Genomic DNA, 19,279 nt, shown 5'->3' on the forward strand with positions numbered 1-19,279 from the left:
TCAACCCAGTGGTGCTAGCCAAGCACTCTACCACTGAGCCACAACCTCAGGCCCGAGCTTCTCAGGTTGAAGGTTACAGTTTCTTTTCCCTTCCCTTCCATCCCACCTCACCCCAAGCAGGGGTGCCAGCTGACAGTAACGCGGCAACTGAATCTCAAGTCCAACCTGGGCTCCAAGGGCCTCCTCTGACACTTCTGCCATTACTTTGTCTTTTTTTTTTTTTTTACAAAGCAACTCCTGTCTCCTGGGCCAGACTGCAGGCCTCAAGAGGGGGAAGAGGAATTTCTTTACCTCGTTGAATCCGCTCTTGTTCTAATTCTGAATATGATTGCATGGATCGAAGAACTGGACTTCAACAGTGAATTTTTTTTTTTTTTTCTTAGCAGACTCTCATCATTGCTCTCGATTTTCTTCTTTTTTTCTTTTTTCTATTTATTTGTTCCACTTTTAACAGAAGGGACTCAAGCGGTTATTTTCTATCCCTTTGTTGGCTGCTGTCATGAAACTCAGTGCACATCTACACAGCTCCCGAGTGCAGACAGCATGAAAAGGGCAAAATAAAAATACCCACTGGTCGATAACAGAACAGGAAAGCTTCTAAGTGCAGAGGGGGTGAGCGGGCACTGGCGAAGGCCAGCTGGAGATGAGGAGGCCAGGTGGAAGCCTTCCTGAGAGCTGGGCTTGCTTCGAGACAATGCAGGTGACTCTTCCTGGTTGGGGGAGACAGGGAGGGAGCAGCCAAAGATTCAGCTCTTGTCCTGTTGTGGCCAGTGCCCATTATGAGGCCCCTGTTCTTTAAGAAGCTGGCCTACTGGATGCACTGTGGATATACAGTGAGGCACTTGCTTGCAAGGAGCTGCTTCAGGCTGACCATTTGCAGGGCCCTCAACCCCTGTGAACAGAGCTTGCTGAAATCAGGTCTTGGTGACCACATCTTCTCCATAACACTGTACTGATTGTTCCTTTGCTTAGGCTTTTTGTGGCTGGTATTGATTGTTGCTTTTATTGGTAAACAGTATACCAAAATAAAAATAAATGCAATTATAGGTGCAACAAAAAAGGTAAGTGCTTTCTGTGTCTCCAAGGCTGAGAAAAGACTTGCTCAGAGACACTGTGGTTTTCCTGGTCACTGATGCTCTCAGTATACCTCTGCAATTATTGTTAGGATGTTTGTCTGTCTGTCTCTCTTGTCTCATAAGGGCGGGCAGCTGTGGTCTTCCCCACATCCACCCTGGGTGCTTGGCTCTCGATTCACTGCTGCTGATTTCATTGAGGTAGGACTGTCCAGGAAGCAGTCATTTCAGGGCTAGGCCAGCAGCCGCACCCCTCTGCTCATTTCCACATGCTGGCCAGTCACCACAATTTGGGGTTAGGGGTTTGGTTCCAGAAAGGCAAGCAGCAGCATCAACAACTACTATTACTACATAGCCAAAGAATATTTACAGAGTTGTCCTGTCATGTTCAATGTCTAGGCCAACTGTTCCCACAAGCTTAGCCAAGTGGAGCTGTATTATCTTCTTCTTCTTCTTCTTCTTTTTTTTTTTTTTTTTTTTTTTTTGTGGTGCTGGGGATGGAACCCAGGGCCTAGGGCAGGCTAGGCAAGCTCTCTACCACTGAGCTACATTTCTAGCCCCTGTATTATCATTCTTACTGCCATTTACAGATGGAGAAACTAGGGCTAGATGGCAATCTGGAAGGATGAGAATTTGTGCCTAGGTTCAATTTCTGCATCCCTAAAATGGAAATAATACCTGCCCCTAGGTTTGTTGGGAGAATCAAATAAACATTACCTATGTATTTACTTGTGGGCAGGGACTTTGGCTTGTTCACCATCATATTGTCAGAGCCTGAAACAGTGCCCGGTGCATAGTACAGGTGTTCAATAAATACTTGTGATCAAATGCAAGTGACAGAAAATAGGTCTAGGCCGGGGTCTAGTCTTTCTATAACCTCGGTTTCCTAGCACGCCGGGAGACCCGACTTACAGAAGTGTCATGCTGGAAGCGGGGGAACTTACTTCTGGCCTTGGCACAAAGTCAGCAAAACTCCAGGAGTGAGGAGGCTAGAAAAGTCTCCAAGAGGCGGGCAGTCTAAGCCCTCAGGTCCCCTTTTTCTTTTTTCCACATTAGGAAACGCACGTTTCGCCGTGCCTGCGAAGGGCCAACTGCCCAGGCTCAGCTGCACAGAGCTGGGGACTGGGACCGAGCCGAGCACGCCAAGCCCGGGGAGCGGCGGAAGCGGAACGGCGCGGCGGGCGGAGGAGACCTGTCCAGGGGACCCAGCGCGGGCACTCGCGGGCAGAGCCTGCAGGGAGCGGCGGCGGACGGCGGGGCGGGGCTCACGCCCGCCCGCGGCTCCCGCGCTCCCGGGAGGCTCCACCTTAAGCACTCCGACCCCCCTAAAGGCGGGCGCTCGCGCGGCGCGCCCGGGGGCGGGGCCTCGCATGCAAACGAGGGGCGTGGTCGCGGGCGGGGCGGGCGGGGCGCTGACCTGACGTCAGGCCCGCGGCCCGGGCAGTTGGCTCGGCGGCGGCGGAGCGGCAGGAGCGGCGGCGCCGAGCGGGCCGCGCGGCGGGGCGCGGGGAGCGGCGGCAGCGGAGCCGGAGCAACATGGCGCCGGTGGGCGGGGGCGGGCGCCCGGGCGGCGGGCCGGCCCGAGGGCGCCTCCTCCTGGCGGCGCTGGTGCTGCCGGCGCTGCTGTGGGCGCGGGGGGCCCGGGGTCAGGGCAGCCCCCAGCCGGGCACTGTCCTGGGCATGAGGCTGGCGAGCTGCAACAAGTCGTGTGGGATGAACCCGGATGGCATCATCTTCGTGTCCGAGGGCAGCACGGTGAACCTGAGGCTGTACGGCCAGCGTCTGGGCGATATCTCCAGCAACCTGATCTCCTTCACCGAAGTGGACGACGCCAGCACCGTCCACAACTCCTCCAACTGCCTCGAGCTCACCAAGGACCTGGTCGTCCAGCAGCTGGTCAACGTGAGCCGCGGGAACACGTCCGGGATGCTGGTGGTATTCACCAAGTTCCTCCGGAGGAGCGAGAATATGAAGCTTTATGCGCTGTGCACCCGGACCCGGGACGACGGGCCCTGGCTCAAGTGGACAGACAAGGACTCGCTGCTCTTCATGGTGGAGGAGGCTGGGAGGTTCCTGCCGCTCTGGCTGCACATCCTCCTCGTTTTGGTGCTGCTGGTGCTGTCGGGCATATTTTCTGGCCTGAACCTGGGGCTTATGGCCCTGGACCCCATGGAGCTGCGCATCGTACAGAACTGTGGCTCGGAGAAGGAGAAGAGGTATGCCCGCAAGATAGAGCCCATTCGGCGCAAGGGCAACTACTTGCTGTGCTCCCTGCTCCTGGGGAACGTGCTGGTCAACACCTCCCTCACCATCCTCCTGGACAACCTCATCGGGTCTGGCATCATGGCTGTGGCCTCCTCTACCATTGGTATTGTCATTTTTGGGGAGATCTTACCTCAGGCCCTGTGCTCCCGACATGGGCTGGCAGTGGGTGCCAATACCATCGTTCTCACCAAATTCTTTATGCTGCTCACCTTCCCCCTCAGTTTCCCCATCAGCAAACTCCTGGACTTTTTCCTGGGCCAGGAGATTCGCACTGTTTACAATCGGGAGAAACTGATGGAGATGTTGAAGGTGACAGAGCCCTATAATGACCTCGTGAAAGAGGAGCTAAATATGATCCAGGGTGCCCTGGAACTGCGGACCAAAACGGTGGAGGATATCATGACCCAGCTCCAAGACTGCTTTATGATCCGCAGCGATGCCATCCTGGACTTCAACACGATGTCGGAGATCATGGAAAGCGGCTACACTCGCATCCCTGTGTTTGAAGACGAGCAGTCCAACATTGTAGATATCCTCTATGTCAAAGACTTGGCCTTCGTGGACCCCGATGACTGCACCCCTCTCAAGACCATCACCCGATTCTACAACCACCCGGTACATTTTGTCTTCCATGACACCAAGCTGGACGCCATGCTGGAGGAGTTCAAGAAGGGTAAGGACCGGTGCAGCGGCCTGCTCTGCTGCCTCTTCTGTGTGTTTCATGTGTGCTGATTTTAGGGTTCCCTTTGTGTGACCCTGGGTCCCTTTGCCCATCACTTTCTATGCCTTTGAGGCCAATGGTATTAGGGATGGTGGGAATGGTTCTCAAGGGTCGGCTGTCTGCCAGGTACTGTGCTTTGGTGCTTTGGATGAATCAGAGGGAAAGACTTGATCAGTTTGATCAGTTTAGGGATAGAGCAAGGCCTCACCAGGCAAGACCAGGACTCGTAGAGAGGCCAGCACCAGGCTCCTGGAGGGTTAGAAGGAGGGTGATGGAGGGGGCTGGGGAACTGGGGAGACCTTCACAGGGGATGGAGCATTTGAGTTGACCCTTAAAAGATAGGGTGGCTTGGTACTTGAGGTAGAGGGAATGCCACAAGCAGAGCTCTAGGTGGGGAAGCCAAGGATGTGCTTGTGGCCCGGAAGGTGGTGGCATACTGAGTGAGTGGGGAAGAGGCTGGAGGAGTTGGGGTCCCCGCTGGATGGTAAGTGTGTTCTGAGCCTGGGGCTTGGGAAGGCTTTTGAGCAGAGCAGTGACGTCACTGGAGCTCTGCACCCACAGAAGCAGTGTTGGGAGGTCTCTAGTTGGCTCCCTGCTCAGAACAATGCCAAATAAACACTTTCCACCATTCAGCAGAAGCAGGCAGATTAAGTCTGGGTCATTGTCCCATCTTTCCCAGGCGCCAAGCATTAGCTTGCCTCCTGCGGTCTGCTGGGAATCCCCAGCTGGCCCTGCTGCCTTGGGCTCTCACTCTCCCACGGGCAGGCGTTCTTGGCCAGGGCTCAGGTAGTTAGAGAGGCGCTGGGAGGGCTTCCTCCCCAGCCTCAGAACTCAGGGCACACACCCCTTTCCTTACTTCCCACAGAACTTTCCTCCCACCTCTGCTACCCAGAAACACTTAGAGTGGCAGTAAACAAACCAATTATGGAATAAAACCCTAGGCCAGAGCAGGTGGGGGGCGGGCAGAAAGCACTGGGCAGGTGGGGGGGTATCATCCTAAACCTTGGGGTTTGATTCTTGAACTCAGTCCCAACTTTCTTCCCCTAGGAAGAGCTGCGCCTGGCTTAGGCTCAGGCAGAACTGGGCTGGGAACCACTTCTGAACCCTAGCTGCAGGCAGGCACACCGCGGTTGTTTCTGGACCAGAGAGTAGACAGCCTTGGAGTGGATAAGGGAGGGAGGAGCTGGCCTTGCCAGGTTCCACCTGAAAAGATGCTAGGTCCGGGTCAGGGTCAGGGTCAGGGTCCAGGCCAGTGGGCCAGATGGGTGCCCTCCCTTTTTAAGTTCGCCAGACTGAGTCTCAGCGTCAGAGCTGAGGAAAACTTGAGTAATGTGAGCCAGGCTGGGAGACAGCTTGGGAGGGAGGAGGCTTCTCTGCAGTGACTGGAGGGACACGGATGCCTGGCGGTGAAGGCAGAGCCAGGGAGGAGCTTTGGGGGTGCAGACCCAGGAACCAGTTTCTCCCAGGAAAAAGCAATGAGGCGTGTGTCCCACCTCCCTGCAGGGCCCACAGCATGGGCCTGCCCTGTTGCTTGGTCAGAAACCTGATGAGGACTCACCAGCCCTCAGCTTCCTCCTCTCACCCACCGCTATAGTTTTTGAGGCAGTTGCTGGTGACACACCCACCAGGACCTCCCCATCAGGTCATCCAGATCTGGATCCAACCAGTATGGATTGGCTTGGCCAGGCTTCCTGGGCTCTCTGAGCGGGAGCTTCCCTGAAGGAGTGCCTTTTCAAGAAGCTGGGAAAACCAGGCTGGCATCTCTGAGGCCAGCGCTCTCCTGAGCTGCTTTCCAGATGCATAGTTTGATCCACTGGACTCTTGACACAGGCCTGTGGCCTGAGCTGAGCTTTGGAGGCATGCCAGCGCTGCCCTGAAAAGCAGGCTCCATCTGTGTGTACAGCAGGCCACCAGGAGCTGTGAGTGTGAGCTGTGGTCCGGGGCCTCGGGCTCTCCCTTCCTGGTTCCCAGAGGCTTTGGAAGACAGGTTCCTCCCAGAGTAGCCTCCCGCAGATCTTTAAAGGCATCTGGCATTTACTTCTTTATCCTGAGGCCACCCAGGAAGCGGCAATCACCTAGGGTACATCTGTGACTGGGAAGATTTTTGTTATGAGGTTAGTGTTAGGAAGACTTCTTTTTTGGCCAAGAAAAACAAGTGAGCAAGGTCAGCAAGGCCTGCTTGTCAGTAGCACTAAAAGAAGCTAGGGAGACTGTGGGTCTTTCCTGGACCCTTCACCTCCATCTTCTCCTTTAGGGTCCTCTTCCCTGCAACTCAGCATGATCAGCTTCTCGAGGTAGGGGCACTGCTGGATTAGGGTTTTCACCACTCAGTGTCTGGTGGAGAGATGGGTCTTCCATAAATGTCTGTTAAAGAAATGAACGAATGAACCAGTGAGCTGGTGACTGTCTGGCAAGCCCTGCTGGCTTCGCTGTGGCTTGAACACACCGGGACACTCCCACCCAGGGCCTCGCCCTAGCTATTCTCTCAGATGGGAGTGCTCTGCCCCAGCAGTCGGGTGGCTCCTTCTCTTCCCTCCCTTAGGCTGGCTTCGGCATTGCCTGGGTGAGGCCTTCCTGCCTCCCTGCCTTAAGCTGCATCCTCCATCCACTGGACCCTCCCAGCCTTCCCTCCCTGTGCTGCTCACTCTTCTTCTCCTAGCACATCTCACTCTCTAAGATCTGTGTAGTTTACTGACTTTCTGTTTGTCTGTGTCCTCCACGAGAATGGAAGTTCCACAGGGCAGGGCTTTTGGCTCTGTTCCTCTGTGAATCTGTTGTTCCCAGAATGCCCCTTGGCATGTAGTCATAGTAAGGCCTCAATACAATGTCGCTGAGGGACGCAATGAAGGAAGGAATGACCTGCCAGGTTTGGGAGAGAAGTATTCCCATTCCAGAAGTGTTAGAACTTGGAGGAGCTGATGAGGCTAAAGCTAAATGAACACCGTGCATCACAGGGGCTCAGCGCTTCCAGGGCACAGGAGAGACGGGAAGAGCTCCCTCAGTGACAGGTGTTAATGATCCAGGGCAGGGGCCAAGAGTGTGATGCCCGGCTCCCTTCCCTGTGCTTCAGTCTTTGGTTATTGTCAGATGACACAGCCAACCTCAGGCTCTAAGGGGAGCTGAGCTTTCCCTAGAATTAAGGCCAGAATGATGGCCTCCAGCTGCTTCTGTCCCTACTTCAGGCGGTTAGGATTCGATGCTTTTGAACCCATGCCCATGCAAGGCACGGTGCCAGCTGCTGCAAGACCTTCTGGTCGCAGGAAGACAGTCAGTCAAGCTGCTGAGGCTCCTGCATGTGAACCTTGACCCTCCACTGAAACCACACCTCAGACTGTTTGCAGTCCTGGCTGTTAGGAGTGGGTTTGTCCACTGCGTGGAATATTCTAGAACAGTGGTGTCGGTTTCCTCCTGGCCCAGTGTGCATTTTGCCTCCACCTCAGATGCTTTTGCAGACCATGAAGCCAAGTCAAGAGTGGACTACCCATGTGGAGCTATGGGGGCTGGGGCTCATGCCCCACACTGAACACACCTTCTGACTTTTCCTGTACCCACACTCTGGAACATTCCTGCCCCTCCCAGGCTCTTGGCTCATCTTCAGCCATCTTATCTTTCCCCACCCACCTCGTAGCCCTCTAGACCACTGTACCAAGCTGAATGTGAACTCCACCCAGCCAGAGCTGGGTTTAAATTCCACCCTGATGGGTCACTGACCTATGAGGTGACCTTGGACCTGTTACTGCTCCTTTCAGCAAGTTAGTGGGGTGTAATTTGGAGGAGAAAGAAAGCTAGAAATAATTTCAATGAGAACCCCTCCCATATTTCCATGTGTGCCTTGCCAGATTTCCCACCTACCTAACTTTATTCCTGGAACAATAAAGTCGAAAAAAACACACTGCATGAATTTCGCCTTCCCCCTGGGTTCCTGTCATCTGACACGACGTCATTACCTTCCACCCGTCTGCTTGTTCATTCATTTATTCAACAAGCATTGAACTTTTTGCAGCCTATGTGTCAGACGGCTGTTGGGAGTCAGGTGAATAAAAGTCCTATTCCCGGAACTCCGCTTCCCGGAGACAGATGTAACTAGGGTTTGGCTGTGCAGAGCGCACAGAGAGGGTGCAGGGAGCCGGGACCAGGGAGGCCCTCCTGAAGTCAGGACGACAGGACCCACACAGGACGTGGGAGTCAAGCCCAGGAAGCGCTGTGGCTGTTGGAGGCTTCTGGCTTGCACGTTGGGTCAGGCGTGTCGTCATTTAACTGCAGTAGGGAGAGGAGGAAGAAGGCTGTTGGGCAAGGGCGGAAGGGACGGGATGCCACCTTCTCTGTGTCCAGTGTTGTCTTCACTGGAGCTCCTCACACTTGACCCTGCTCTGGGACCACCTGGGCATTTTGTTCAAGGGTGTGGCTTGGGAGTCTGCACTGCTGACAAGCTCTCAGCTGGCCGTGGTCTGGACCACACCAGAGTGCAGATCATCTCGCAGGTGTGCAGGTGAAGATGCCCGTGTGGGCTCGGGAGGGAGGCCAGGAGCAGGCTGGTGTCCGAGTCATGAGTCAGCAAGAGCGTGCAGAATGGGAGAAGGTGTCAAGGATGGTGCTGGGGCTGCCAGTGTGGGAAAGCTGGCAAGCCGGGATCGGGGATGGGACAGTTAAGCCCCAAGGCCTCAGTGACGAGTGGAGAGAGAAGGCAGCGTACATCTGGTGCCATCAGCTTCTCTTGGAAGCAGTCTGCAGTTGGTGATTTGATCTTGAGAAGCCGCCCAGGGCAGGCGTATAAGAGAGAGTGACAGTTGCCGCCTGCTCATGGATGACACTCTGGCACAGGGCAGAGGTCCCAGCTGGGGCAACTGACAAAGTGCTGGCCAGGCTGCTGCTCATTTTCTCTTTGGTGTGGTGCTGTGGGCAGCAGCCAGGCCCTGTGGAGTGGCCGGTGTGTCTTTTGCCACCTACGTGCTGGTTCCCACGAGGACGGGATGCGGATGGATGCAGAGTGGTCTCACCAGACGCTGACAGATCTCTCTTAGAGCTCATCTTGATGATGGGCTGCAAGGAGCCCAGGCCCTGATAGGAGCTTTTTAGCACACCAGTGCTCACTTTCAAAAAGTCCTACATTTGTTGTACTTGGGGAACTCAGCTGTGTTTCCTTACACTTCAGCTCAGAAAGGGATACTAAACCAAGGTTTAACCTTGAAAAGAGACGCAGGCTTGGGAGCACAGAACCACAGAACTGGGATCCATGGGAACAGTGGTTAACGGCTGGGGACTCTGGGAAGGAGGCTTGTCTGATCGGTAGAAGTCTGGGAGGACCCTGAAAGGAGGGGACATCTCAGCTGGGCTTTCGAGGGTGGATAGCCATGGCATTTTCCACTTTGGTACCTCCTGTTCTGAGAGAATCTGGATGAGAATCGTCGGAGGAAGAATGAGCTCATCAGTTCTTTGTGCCAGCTTGGGGTAAAAGTGCTTCTGCCCTTTGCAGCTGCTTCGCAGCCCTTTCTGGGGTGCCTTTGAGGAACAGATCACAGTGCCTTCTCTGTGTACCTCTTCCCCACCCTAGCGCTGACCAGGTCTCGCTGAGTTGCTTAGGGCCTTGCTAAGTTGCTGAGGCTGGCTTTGAACTTGGGAATCTCCTGCCTCCTCCACTGGGGTTCCAGGCATGCGCCACTGTGCCCAGCAGCAAGTGCATCTTTAAGTGGAAGGAAGCCCTTGGTGACTTGAGTTATATCAACCTACCAGCCTTGGTCTCCTGAGGACCAGGCCAGCAGTCCATTCGTTCCTCACTGAGTGCTGCTTCCTGAAGGGTCACACAGCCTGGGGATATAGAAGGGAAGAGGGGCTAGGCCCTGCTGTCCCTGTCCTGAGACTGCTTCACCCCAACCCACTGGGTGGTGTGGGCTCCCTTGCTGTCCTTGCAGGGACTCTCCCCTAGTTTCCTGTGGCCTTAGGGGTCATTTGAACTTCTCTCAAACTTGCCCCGAGTGCATTAGTGTCTTTCAGTCTTTCGGTGCCCATGATGGCCTAGGGCCCGGAGGTTTGCTGGGGTAGCTGCTTCATCCAGCTCTCTTCTCTTGGGACACAGCTGTCTCAGGTGCTGCCTATTTGGGCCCGACCTGCCCTGTGACTCGGCTGTGCCTGTCCTTACACTTGACTGGTCAAGACCTCCTGTTGTGAGAGTCTTTAAGAGAGTCTGAGTTCTTTGCTTCTATTCTTGTTTTATTTATTAGATAATTTTACTTTTTATGCAATTTTTATGCCTTTTCCTAGCTTTAAGAGAGGTACATCTCATTGCCAGAACTTTAGAAAACACACAAACATCTCAACTAAACCAAACCATGAGCCTACAACCAAGAAGGAACCACTTCACATATTTTGAGGTGTCATCATAACTGCTTTAGAAATTTACTTTTTAGTTTAAAAAATCTTGCAGTAGGGCTGGAGACGTAGATCAGTGGTGGAGCATTTGCCTAGCACACTCAGGGTCCTGGGTTCCGTTCCTAGCATCCGCAAAACAAAAGCAAAAAAACTGGCAACCAACAGCAGGATGGAAACCATTTTCAGCTGGATGTGGGGTGCAGGCCTGTGATCCCAGTGATTGGGGCGGGCAGCTGAGGCAGGAAGATTGCAAGTTCAAGGCCAGCCTCAGCTACTTAGTGAGACCCTGTGTTAAAATAAAGTAAAAGACAGGCCGGGGGTGTAGCCTCGAAGTGGAGCGTCTGCGGTAAACCCCAGAGCCACCCAAGAAGGTGTTGCGGTCTCCCATTCCAGCTCGCTCCGGGAGCCATGCTAAGCATGCTCATGTTGATGTCGCTGCGTACAGTTTTGTGTCCTGCTTCTTGGAATGTAGTCTACATTAGTTGTTCAATTGCTCCTCGGATAAGAAATGAAATCTTTTCCTGTGCCCCTGCCCTGGTCCTCCAGCAGAGCCTCTTGATCGGGACTGTGGGGCTCAGCAGGAAGGTGAGCCCAGAGGCCAGTATGCAGCACCAGCCTGTTTTGCTGGGGGTTAAGCCTGGTGGCCCTGAAGTGTCCCCAGAGGTTACAGTCAGAGTGGCTTCCATGCTGCAGGGCTGATTTACTGTGACCTGGCCAAGGTTCTCGAAAGACTGGTTCACCGGGCTCTTTGGAACGCCTGGTCTACAGCCAGGAGCCTCCTTGGAAGAAGAATTCATCCCCCGGTTCAGGCAAGCTCACTCCCACACTCCTCCACACCCACACACTCACCCAAGCAAGCAGGTGTGCACCCTCCCACACACACACCACCACGTGCGCAGGAGGCACACACATAGGAACACACATGCTCCCTCCCACCATGCACAGGCAGACTCACACACACTCTCTTACACTCCCCCAGTGCACAGGCAGGGCTGCCGCACACAGCCCGCACACACACAGGCGCACCCTCACCTGCCTGCACACCTCACTGTAACAGGCAGCACTGCTTTAGCTCAAGTCTACCTCCCATCAGACTTTGCTAAGAGTTAAAAGTATGTTTAAAAAATGAGAAAGTGGGGCACCTGTAATCCCAGGTACTTGGGAGGCTGAGGAAGGAGGCTTGTAAATCGAGGCCAGCTCGGGCAACTTAGTAGGAAAATGGCAGGAGTGTGGCTCAATGATAGAGCACCTGCCTAGTATACATGAGGCCCTGGGTTCCACCCCTGCACAGGTCGGGGGTTCTTAAGCCTACGGACAGCTCTGCTGCTGACACGGTTATCTAAGAGAACCTTGTAAAGCGTGGAGGCTGGGCTAGCCTTATCACACACTAACCCAAGGACTTCGGAGGCTGAGGCAGGAGGGTCTCAAGTTTGAGGCCCTAACAACTTAGCAAGACTGTCTCAAAATAAAAAATAAAAAGGGTCGGGGATATGGCTCAGTGGTTAAAGTACTGGGGAGTTGGGGTTGGGGCTCAGCGGTAGAGCGCTTGCCTAGCACATGCACGGCACTGGGTTTGATCCTCAGCACCACATAAAAAATAAATAAAATAAAGTTTAAGAAAATGCTTTGAAAAATAAATAAGCATTTAAAAAACAAAATAGAAATGCTTCTACATTCACTCTATTTCATGAAATGCCCCAAATAATGACTGTCTCTTGGGCTCAGGAAAAATTTTCCACAGTAGCTGGTGATTTGGTCATCTACGTTGACGACTGCGCCTGCTTCCAAGGGCTGCGGGAAGGACTGAGGCGGTCAGGCATGCCAGGCATCTGACTTGTGCCCAGCACCATGTAATCATGCAACAAATATTAACTCTCTTAAAACTGTCCAGAGCTGCCCCAGCTGGCACTGACACCAGCCCCTGCGCGGGGTTCTTACGCACTGGCTCGGGTGGCAGGATGCCCACTGTCCAGGGCGGTGCCTCCATTTGGAGTTATGGACGTGGAGCCCAGAAGAGCCCGCTGGGTAATTGCGTGCTCATTCGGACTCTTGGTTGGACCGTGGCTGTTTGTCAGGGAAACAACGCAGAGCTTAAGGAAAACAGCGTGTGGAAGAGAAACTTTAACTTGAGGAAATGCTCCTCGTTTAGTATTTATTCCTGCAAATTGGAGAACGTTGCCTGCCACCTGCCTGCCGGCACCCTCCTGTCCCGGCTGCAGGAGTGTCCTCTGCTGGTGGCAGCTGGGGGAGATCGGGGGCGCTTATGGGCCTCAGAACCAGTCATACCTTGCTTTGTTCCATTCTCGGTTCAGGATTCGCCAGCCCCATTTCCTTCCAGTAGCCCAGCAGGGGAGAAGAGGGGACCCAGGGCAACAAACACTCCCCTGGAGGCCCAGTCCCCCCTCAAACCCCAGACTCAGAAATGTTCTGTTTCCGTTTCGCAGTACTGGGGATTGAACCCGGGCACTTTACCCCTGAGTGAAATCCCCAGTCTGCCTTTATTTTTTATCTTGAGATAGGGTCTTGATAAGTTGTCAAGGCTGGCCTTGAACTTGCCGTCCTCCTGCCTCAGCCTCTTAGGTCACTGGGATCAAAGGCCTGTGCCACTGCACTTGGCCAGAAATGCTTTTCAACTTGGGCCTCTTGGGTGCCTGGCAGGCGCTCTACCACTCAGCTGCCCTTGAGGATGCCTTCCGCAGGTGTCCAAGGCAAGAAGGCAGAGGGGGAGGGCGTACAGTGTGAACAGATGACAGTCTGCCCCTTTGAGGAGAGCGGCTGCATTGGAGAGGGGGAGAACAGAGCTCAAAGAAGGACGCGTTCGCAGTCTGGTTAGCATTATGGCGTGCCTGTTTACCCTCCAGCGTTGTGGATGGGACTGAGGCTCAGAGAGGCTGAAAATCTTTCCCAGTGGCATGACAACCCCAGGCTCTTTGGCTTCAGAAGCCATGCTCTAACCACTATGCTGTGTCCCCTCTAAGCGAGATGACTGTAGCTCTTAAGAAAGAGATCAGCCAGGTGCAGTGGAGCATGCCTGTGATCCTAAATATTCAGGAGGCTGAGGCAGGAGGACCACAAGTTCAAATCCAGCCTGGGTAATTTTTTTTTTTTTGTACAGGAGATGGAACCTAGGGGCACTTTACCACTGTGCTGCATCTCCAGCCCTTTTGCTTTTTTATTTAGAGGCAGGGTCTCAATAAGTTGCTTGGGGCCTCACTAACTTGCTGAGGCTGGCCTTGAACTTGTGATCTTAAGTCTCAGCCTCCCAGGCCATTGGGATTAGCGGTGTGCACCACTGCCTGGGCATTTTGAGACCCTGTCTCAGAAGGGGCTGGGTGTACCTCAGTGGTAGAGCACCTGTGGGCTCAACCTCCAGTTGCAAAAGGTGACAGGGAGGGGGCTGAGAGAGAGAGAGAGTAAGTCCCAGTAGCTCAGGAGGCTAAGGCAGGAGAATTGCAAATTCAAAGCCAGCCTCAGTAATTTAGTGAGGTCCTGAGCAACTTAGCAATACCCCTTCTCAAAAAATAAAAATGATCTGGGGAAAAAAAGTGAATCATAGCAATGTATCTGGTTTCTTCTTTTTTTGTGGTGCAGGGATTGAACTCCAGGCCTTGTGCATGTGAGGCTAGCACTCTTCCACTGAGCTGCCTCCCCAGCCCCCTGATTTCTTAATGTGAAGATTAGGAGCTTTCTCCCTGTTGGGCATCGCTGTAGCTCGTTCTTTTTGTTGCTGTGTAGTATTCCATTATGTAAAGTCACCATGGTGGTACTGTCGTGTTTGGATTATTTCCAGCTTGGTACTGTTATGGATGCTGCTGCAAACAATCTTGGCATGTCCCCTGAGGAATCTGTGGCTGCATTTCTCTTGGGAATGTGGCTGGGAGTGGAAGTGCTAGGGCTAGGACATTCTCTGCAGCGCTTTATCCATTTATACTCCAATGGCCACCAGTGCTGGTATTATCAGCTATTTGTTTTATTTTTGCTTTTTGAGTCAGTGTGTGGTGGTGTCTCGTGTTTTTAATTTAGATTGTCTTAGTGACTAATAAGGCTGAGCACTATTTTTTTTTTTTTTTTTTTTTTTTCTGTTTTATGGTGCTTGGGATGGGACTCCAGGGCCTCATACGTACAAGGTTAAATTTTAAAAAGTGCTCATCCTACCTCTGAGGACATCCCCAACTCTAGCATGTTCCATGTGCCTCTATCCATTTTCTTCTGTGCAGTGCCGATCATGTGCATTGTCCCTTTTCTCTTTTGGTACTGAGATGGGACCCTGGGCACATAACCACTGAGCCGTCTCCCCACTGAGCCCCATCCCGAGCTCTTTTATTTTGAAAGGCCACCTAGGTAAGTTGCTTGGGGCCTTGCTGAGGGTTTGTCTCTTTTTTAAGGGATCATCTGTGTTTTTCTTAATGATTTCTAGGTGTTCTTCACATATGTACTTATGAACCCATTGTCAAACATGTGCATGTGAATTATATTCTACTCTGGATTTCCTTTTCACTTTTTTAAAAAAGTATTTTGGGCATTAAATAGTTTTTTTGTTTTTGTTTGTTTGTTTGTTTTTTAAGTATGGGCGATTGAACCCAGGGATGCTTAATCTCTGAGCCACAACCCCCCAGCACTTTTTATTTTGAGGCAGGGTCTCACCTGGCTAGTTGCTGAGGCTAGCCTTACATTTTCAAGCCTCCTGCCTCAGCCTCCCAGTTGTAGGTATTACAAGAATGTACCACCACACCTGGAATTAAACAGCTTTTTAAATTTCATTTTTTAGAATATTTATTTTTTAATTGACAAAACATTACATATATTTATGGTGCATAACATGTTTTGATATGCACATGCATTGTAAAATGACTACATCAATCTAATTAGCATATGGACTGTCTTAGCTGGCCTTGAACCTGTGATCCTCTGTCTCAGAAGTTGCTGGGATTACAGGCATGGGCCCCCAGGCTAGGCCATACTATTTTTTTGTGGCGAGAACACAGTCTATTCTGAACAATTAAAAAATATATTTTTTTAGTTGTCAATAGACCTTTATTTCATTTATTTATATGTGGTTCTAGGATTGAACCCAGTGCCTCACACACACTAGTCAAGCACTCTTGCACTGAGCCACGACCCCAGCTCTGAAGAATTTTATACATAATACATTGTTACTAACTATAGTCACCGTGTTGTACAATAGAATTTATTCCTCTTATTTGAAATTTTGTATCCTTTGAACATCTTCCCAATCCCGCCCCTCTTTGACCCTCTCCTGACTCTTGACTTAAGGTTTTGTTTTGTTTTTTTCTAACTGGGGATTGAACCAGGACCTCCCCTATACTAGACCGGCGCTCCCCACTTGGCCACACCCCAGCCCTTCTCGTGGCTCTTGGTGACTTGAAGCTCTTAATTCTGGTGTAGTTCAATTTATCAGCTTTTTCCTTTATGGTTTCTTAGTGCTTTGGATATCCTGTTTAAAATTCTTTATTAGTACACAAGGCCGGAAGCTAGACTCCTATATTATCTTCTAGAAACTTGTTTATCTTTCTCATTTTGATCTGTGAACCTTCTGAAATTTATCTTTGTGAGGATTTTTCTTGTTTCGTTTCAGTTTTGACTTTTGGAGTGCCAGGGATCAAACCCAGAGCCTTGTACAGGCTAGGCTATTACACTGAGCCTCATCCCCAGCCCCACCCCCCCTTGTTTGTGATGTGAGTTCAAGGTTAAATGTTCTTTCTTTCTTTCTCTTTTTTTTTTTTTTTTAATAATACACATGGACATTCAGCTACTCAGGGACTAGTTAATGAAAAGAATCCCTTCTCACTGAGCTGTGGTGTGTGTCGGGGGTGCTGTCTCTGGCTTCTGTGTTCCACTGGTCTATTTATCTTTCTGTGCTCCACATTGACATAATTGTAGTATTTAAAATAAGTTGATCTCTGAAAATATTAAGCCCTTTGTTCTGCTTCAAGATTGTCTTCGTCGTTCTTAGGTTTTTCACCTGGAAATTTTATGGAATTGTACTGAATCTAGAAATCAGCTGGAAGATTCAACTTTTTTTCTTCTTTTTAGTGCTGGGGATTGAACCTAGGACCTTATGCATGTGAAGCACACAGTCTTCCCCTGAGCTTTACTCCCAACCCCATGACCTGACATTTTATAAAAATAATCTTGCAGTTGGCAAACATGTTGCCTCCTCATTATGTCCTCTAAATTTCTTAATTTTTTTCTTTTCTTTCTTTTTTTTTTTTTGGTATCTGGGATTGAACCCAGGGATGCTCTGCCACTGAACCACATCCCCAGCCCTTTTTTATTTTTAATTTTTTATATTTTTAATTTTTTTGAGACAGGGTCTCGCTAAGTTGCTGAAACTGACTGGCCTTTGAACTTAGGAGCCTCTTGCCTCGTCCCCCCGAGCCCCTTGGATTGCAGGTGTGCACCGCTGTGGTCGGCCCTTTTTTGTTTTTTATTTTGAGTCAGGCTCTCATTAAGTTGCTATGGGTCTTGCTAAGTTGCCCAGACTGACCTTGAACTTTCAATCCTCCTGCCTCAGCTTCCCAGCCTCCTGAGTCTCTAGAATTATAGGTGTGTACCCCCACACCCAGCTCAAAAATGTTTTATGTTTTCTGGGTAGAAGTCTTATGTATATTTTCTTAGATTTATTCCTTAATATTTCATTATTTTAAATGGTGTGTTTATTCCCCAGTAACCCCCCCCCCAAAGTTTTTAAATGGGGTATTTAACATTTATTTTTCTAGATATTTGTTGCAGGGTGTTCCATTAGCACCTTAACTGAGATATATACTGAGTTCATTTCTGACACCAGCCGCTCGGGTAGCATAAGACTGTGCAGCGTTAAGGGCTTTGTCTTCTACAAGAGTACCTTATTCCAGATGCCACCCACAGGTGGGGTCCCCTTCACTTTGCACTTTTGACCAACCAGTTATCAATATGGGGGTTCCTATGACTCCCTCAGATTCAATTTTTTTTTTTGTGTGTGTGTGTATGGCATGTGCTCAAACATGGAGCTACACCCCAGCCCCAATAACGCACTGCAGCAACTCACAGAATTTAGGAAGGTGCTGTCCTTGGGATGTGGTGTCATCTGGAAGGATGCACGTGGGAGGCCTGGAGGAGAGGCCTGTCCTCAGCTGTGGAGGCGTACCCTCCTCCTCCGTCCAGAGTTTTTAACCAGGCCTTCTTTACCTAGGCATGATTGATTGAGCCACCGATTCAGGCCTGACCTTGACCTCTCGTCCTCCCTCCAGGGAGCCCTCACCTGTGGTCTGGTGCTTGTTTTTCCTGGTGACCAGCCCTCACACTGAAGCCCTCCTGTTAGGACACCTAGGATGGTGCCAAGCTGGTGCTCAGGGGCATCCTCACCTCACCCAGGCCTGGCATGCTTGAGGCCGGGTTGCAGCCCCCAGACCACAAAAAAATGAACAAAATAAAACAAAATTTAAAAAACTCTGGTCATTATGTATGATTTTGTTTTTGTTTTTTAATAGATTTCCTTTTATCAGGTGAAGGAAATTCCCTTCTCTCCTGAGTTTACTAATCCCAGTTCTTTTTATATTTTTGTACTTAGAGACTCTCAGTTGCTGAGGCTGACTTTGAACTGCAGTGCTCCTGCCTCAGCCTCCCGAACCACTGGAATTACAGGTGCACCCAGTGGTGCCTGGCTCTGCTATGGGCTTTTATAATGAATACAGGCGTTGGATTTTACCACAATTTTGTTGTTGTTTTTTGTTACTGTTGAGATGATTGAATGTTTAATCTCCTTTATTCTGGGAAATGCACTGATTTGGGGGAAGAGTTTTCTATTAATAATTCTCTCACCTCGGGTAAACATCTTTGGTTATGATACTGCCACTGTGCGAAGCTGGAAGTATACTGATTTTTTAATTTTTTAAAAAAAGTTTTTCATATATACTTTTAGTTGTTGATGGAGCTTTATTTTATTTATTTATTTATATGCAATGCTGAGAATTGAACCCAGTGCCTCACACATGCTAGGCAAGTGCTCTACCACTGAGCCACAACCCCAGCTCCTGATTTTTGAATGGTAATCTACACATTTATTGCATGACTGGAGTAAAGCTGTCTTACTTATGATTTATTATCCTTTTTACACATCACTGGCTTTAATTTGCTAATATCTTTATTTAAAATTTTGGCACCTACATTCATGAGCAAGATGGGTCTATAATTGTTTTTCCTGCTATTATAAGATGTCGTCAGTTTTTTTTTTTAATGGCAGGAAAAATAATTATTTAATAATTAAGTCTTTTCCCCCATGCAGTTAAATCTCCAGATGAGCAGGTTTGAACATATCACATAATATTCTTGTCCTCCTCTGCTTCTAACGACCAGCACACGCCTCTTACATCACCTCTGCTGCCGCCGCCGTTTTCTCCCTCTTTAGGTTTTGACATCAAGATCTGGAATGACTGGAGGAGTCTGTGAGCATTTGGGAACAGTGCAGGATCACCAGGAGGCACCCGGCGTTCCCTAAAGGGAAACCATGCGGGTTTTCACTTCGTTCACGTATGTTGGTGGGGGTTGTTCCCAGATTAGTTCACAGGAGGCTAATCCCAGGCCAGATATATCTGGATTTCAGCAAAGTCGTTCGCGATTTCCTATTAAATCTTTACGACTAGCATGGCACATATAGGCTCCTTAAGGAAGGTCCAACCTTTTGATTGACTTGTCTGTAGACTGTTAGCAGGTGGCCCAAACAGGTCCAAAGATGGGTGTCCTACAGGGCAGCGAGTGAGCCTGTAGGCGTGGAGCCACAGCCTGGGGAGCGGGGCTGCTGCGGGCTGGGAGTTCAGGTGGGAGGCGAGGCCGGAGCCCCGCCTCCAGCTCCGTG

General features: G+C 50.8%; 1 protein-coding gene across 2 annotated transcripts in view; it reads left to right on the plus strand.

Annotated features, from left to right (window-relative positions):
- The first annotated feature begins 2,529 nt into the window (after positions 1-2,529).
- The window catches only part of CNNM4 (cyclin and CBS domain divalent metal cation transport mediator 4), a 33,291-nt gene continuing 16,541 nt past the window's right edge, over positions 2,530-19,279 (plus strand). For both annotated transcript variants that reach the window (XM_079110697.1, XM_079110698.1), the window contains exon 1: positions 2,530-4,011. In XM_079110697.1, coding sequence (XP_078966823.1) covers positions 2,610-4,011 — 1,402 coding nt within the window. In that variant the 5' untranslated portion in view covers positions 2,530-2,609. The remainder of the gene's footprint in view (positions 4,012-19,279) is intronic.

This window comes from Sciurus vulgaris (genome assembly GCF_902686455.1).
Source record: "Sciurus vulgaris genome assembly, chromosome: 14".
NCBI classification, from domain to species: domain Eukaryota; kingdom Metazoa; phylum Chordata; class Mammalia; order Rodentia; family Sciuridae; genus Sciurus; species Sciurus vulgaris.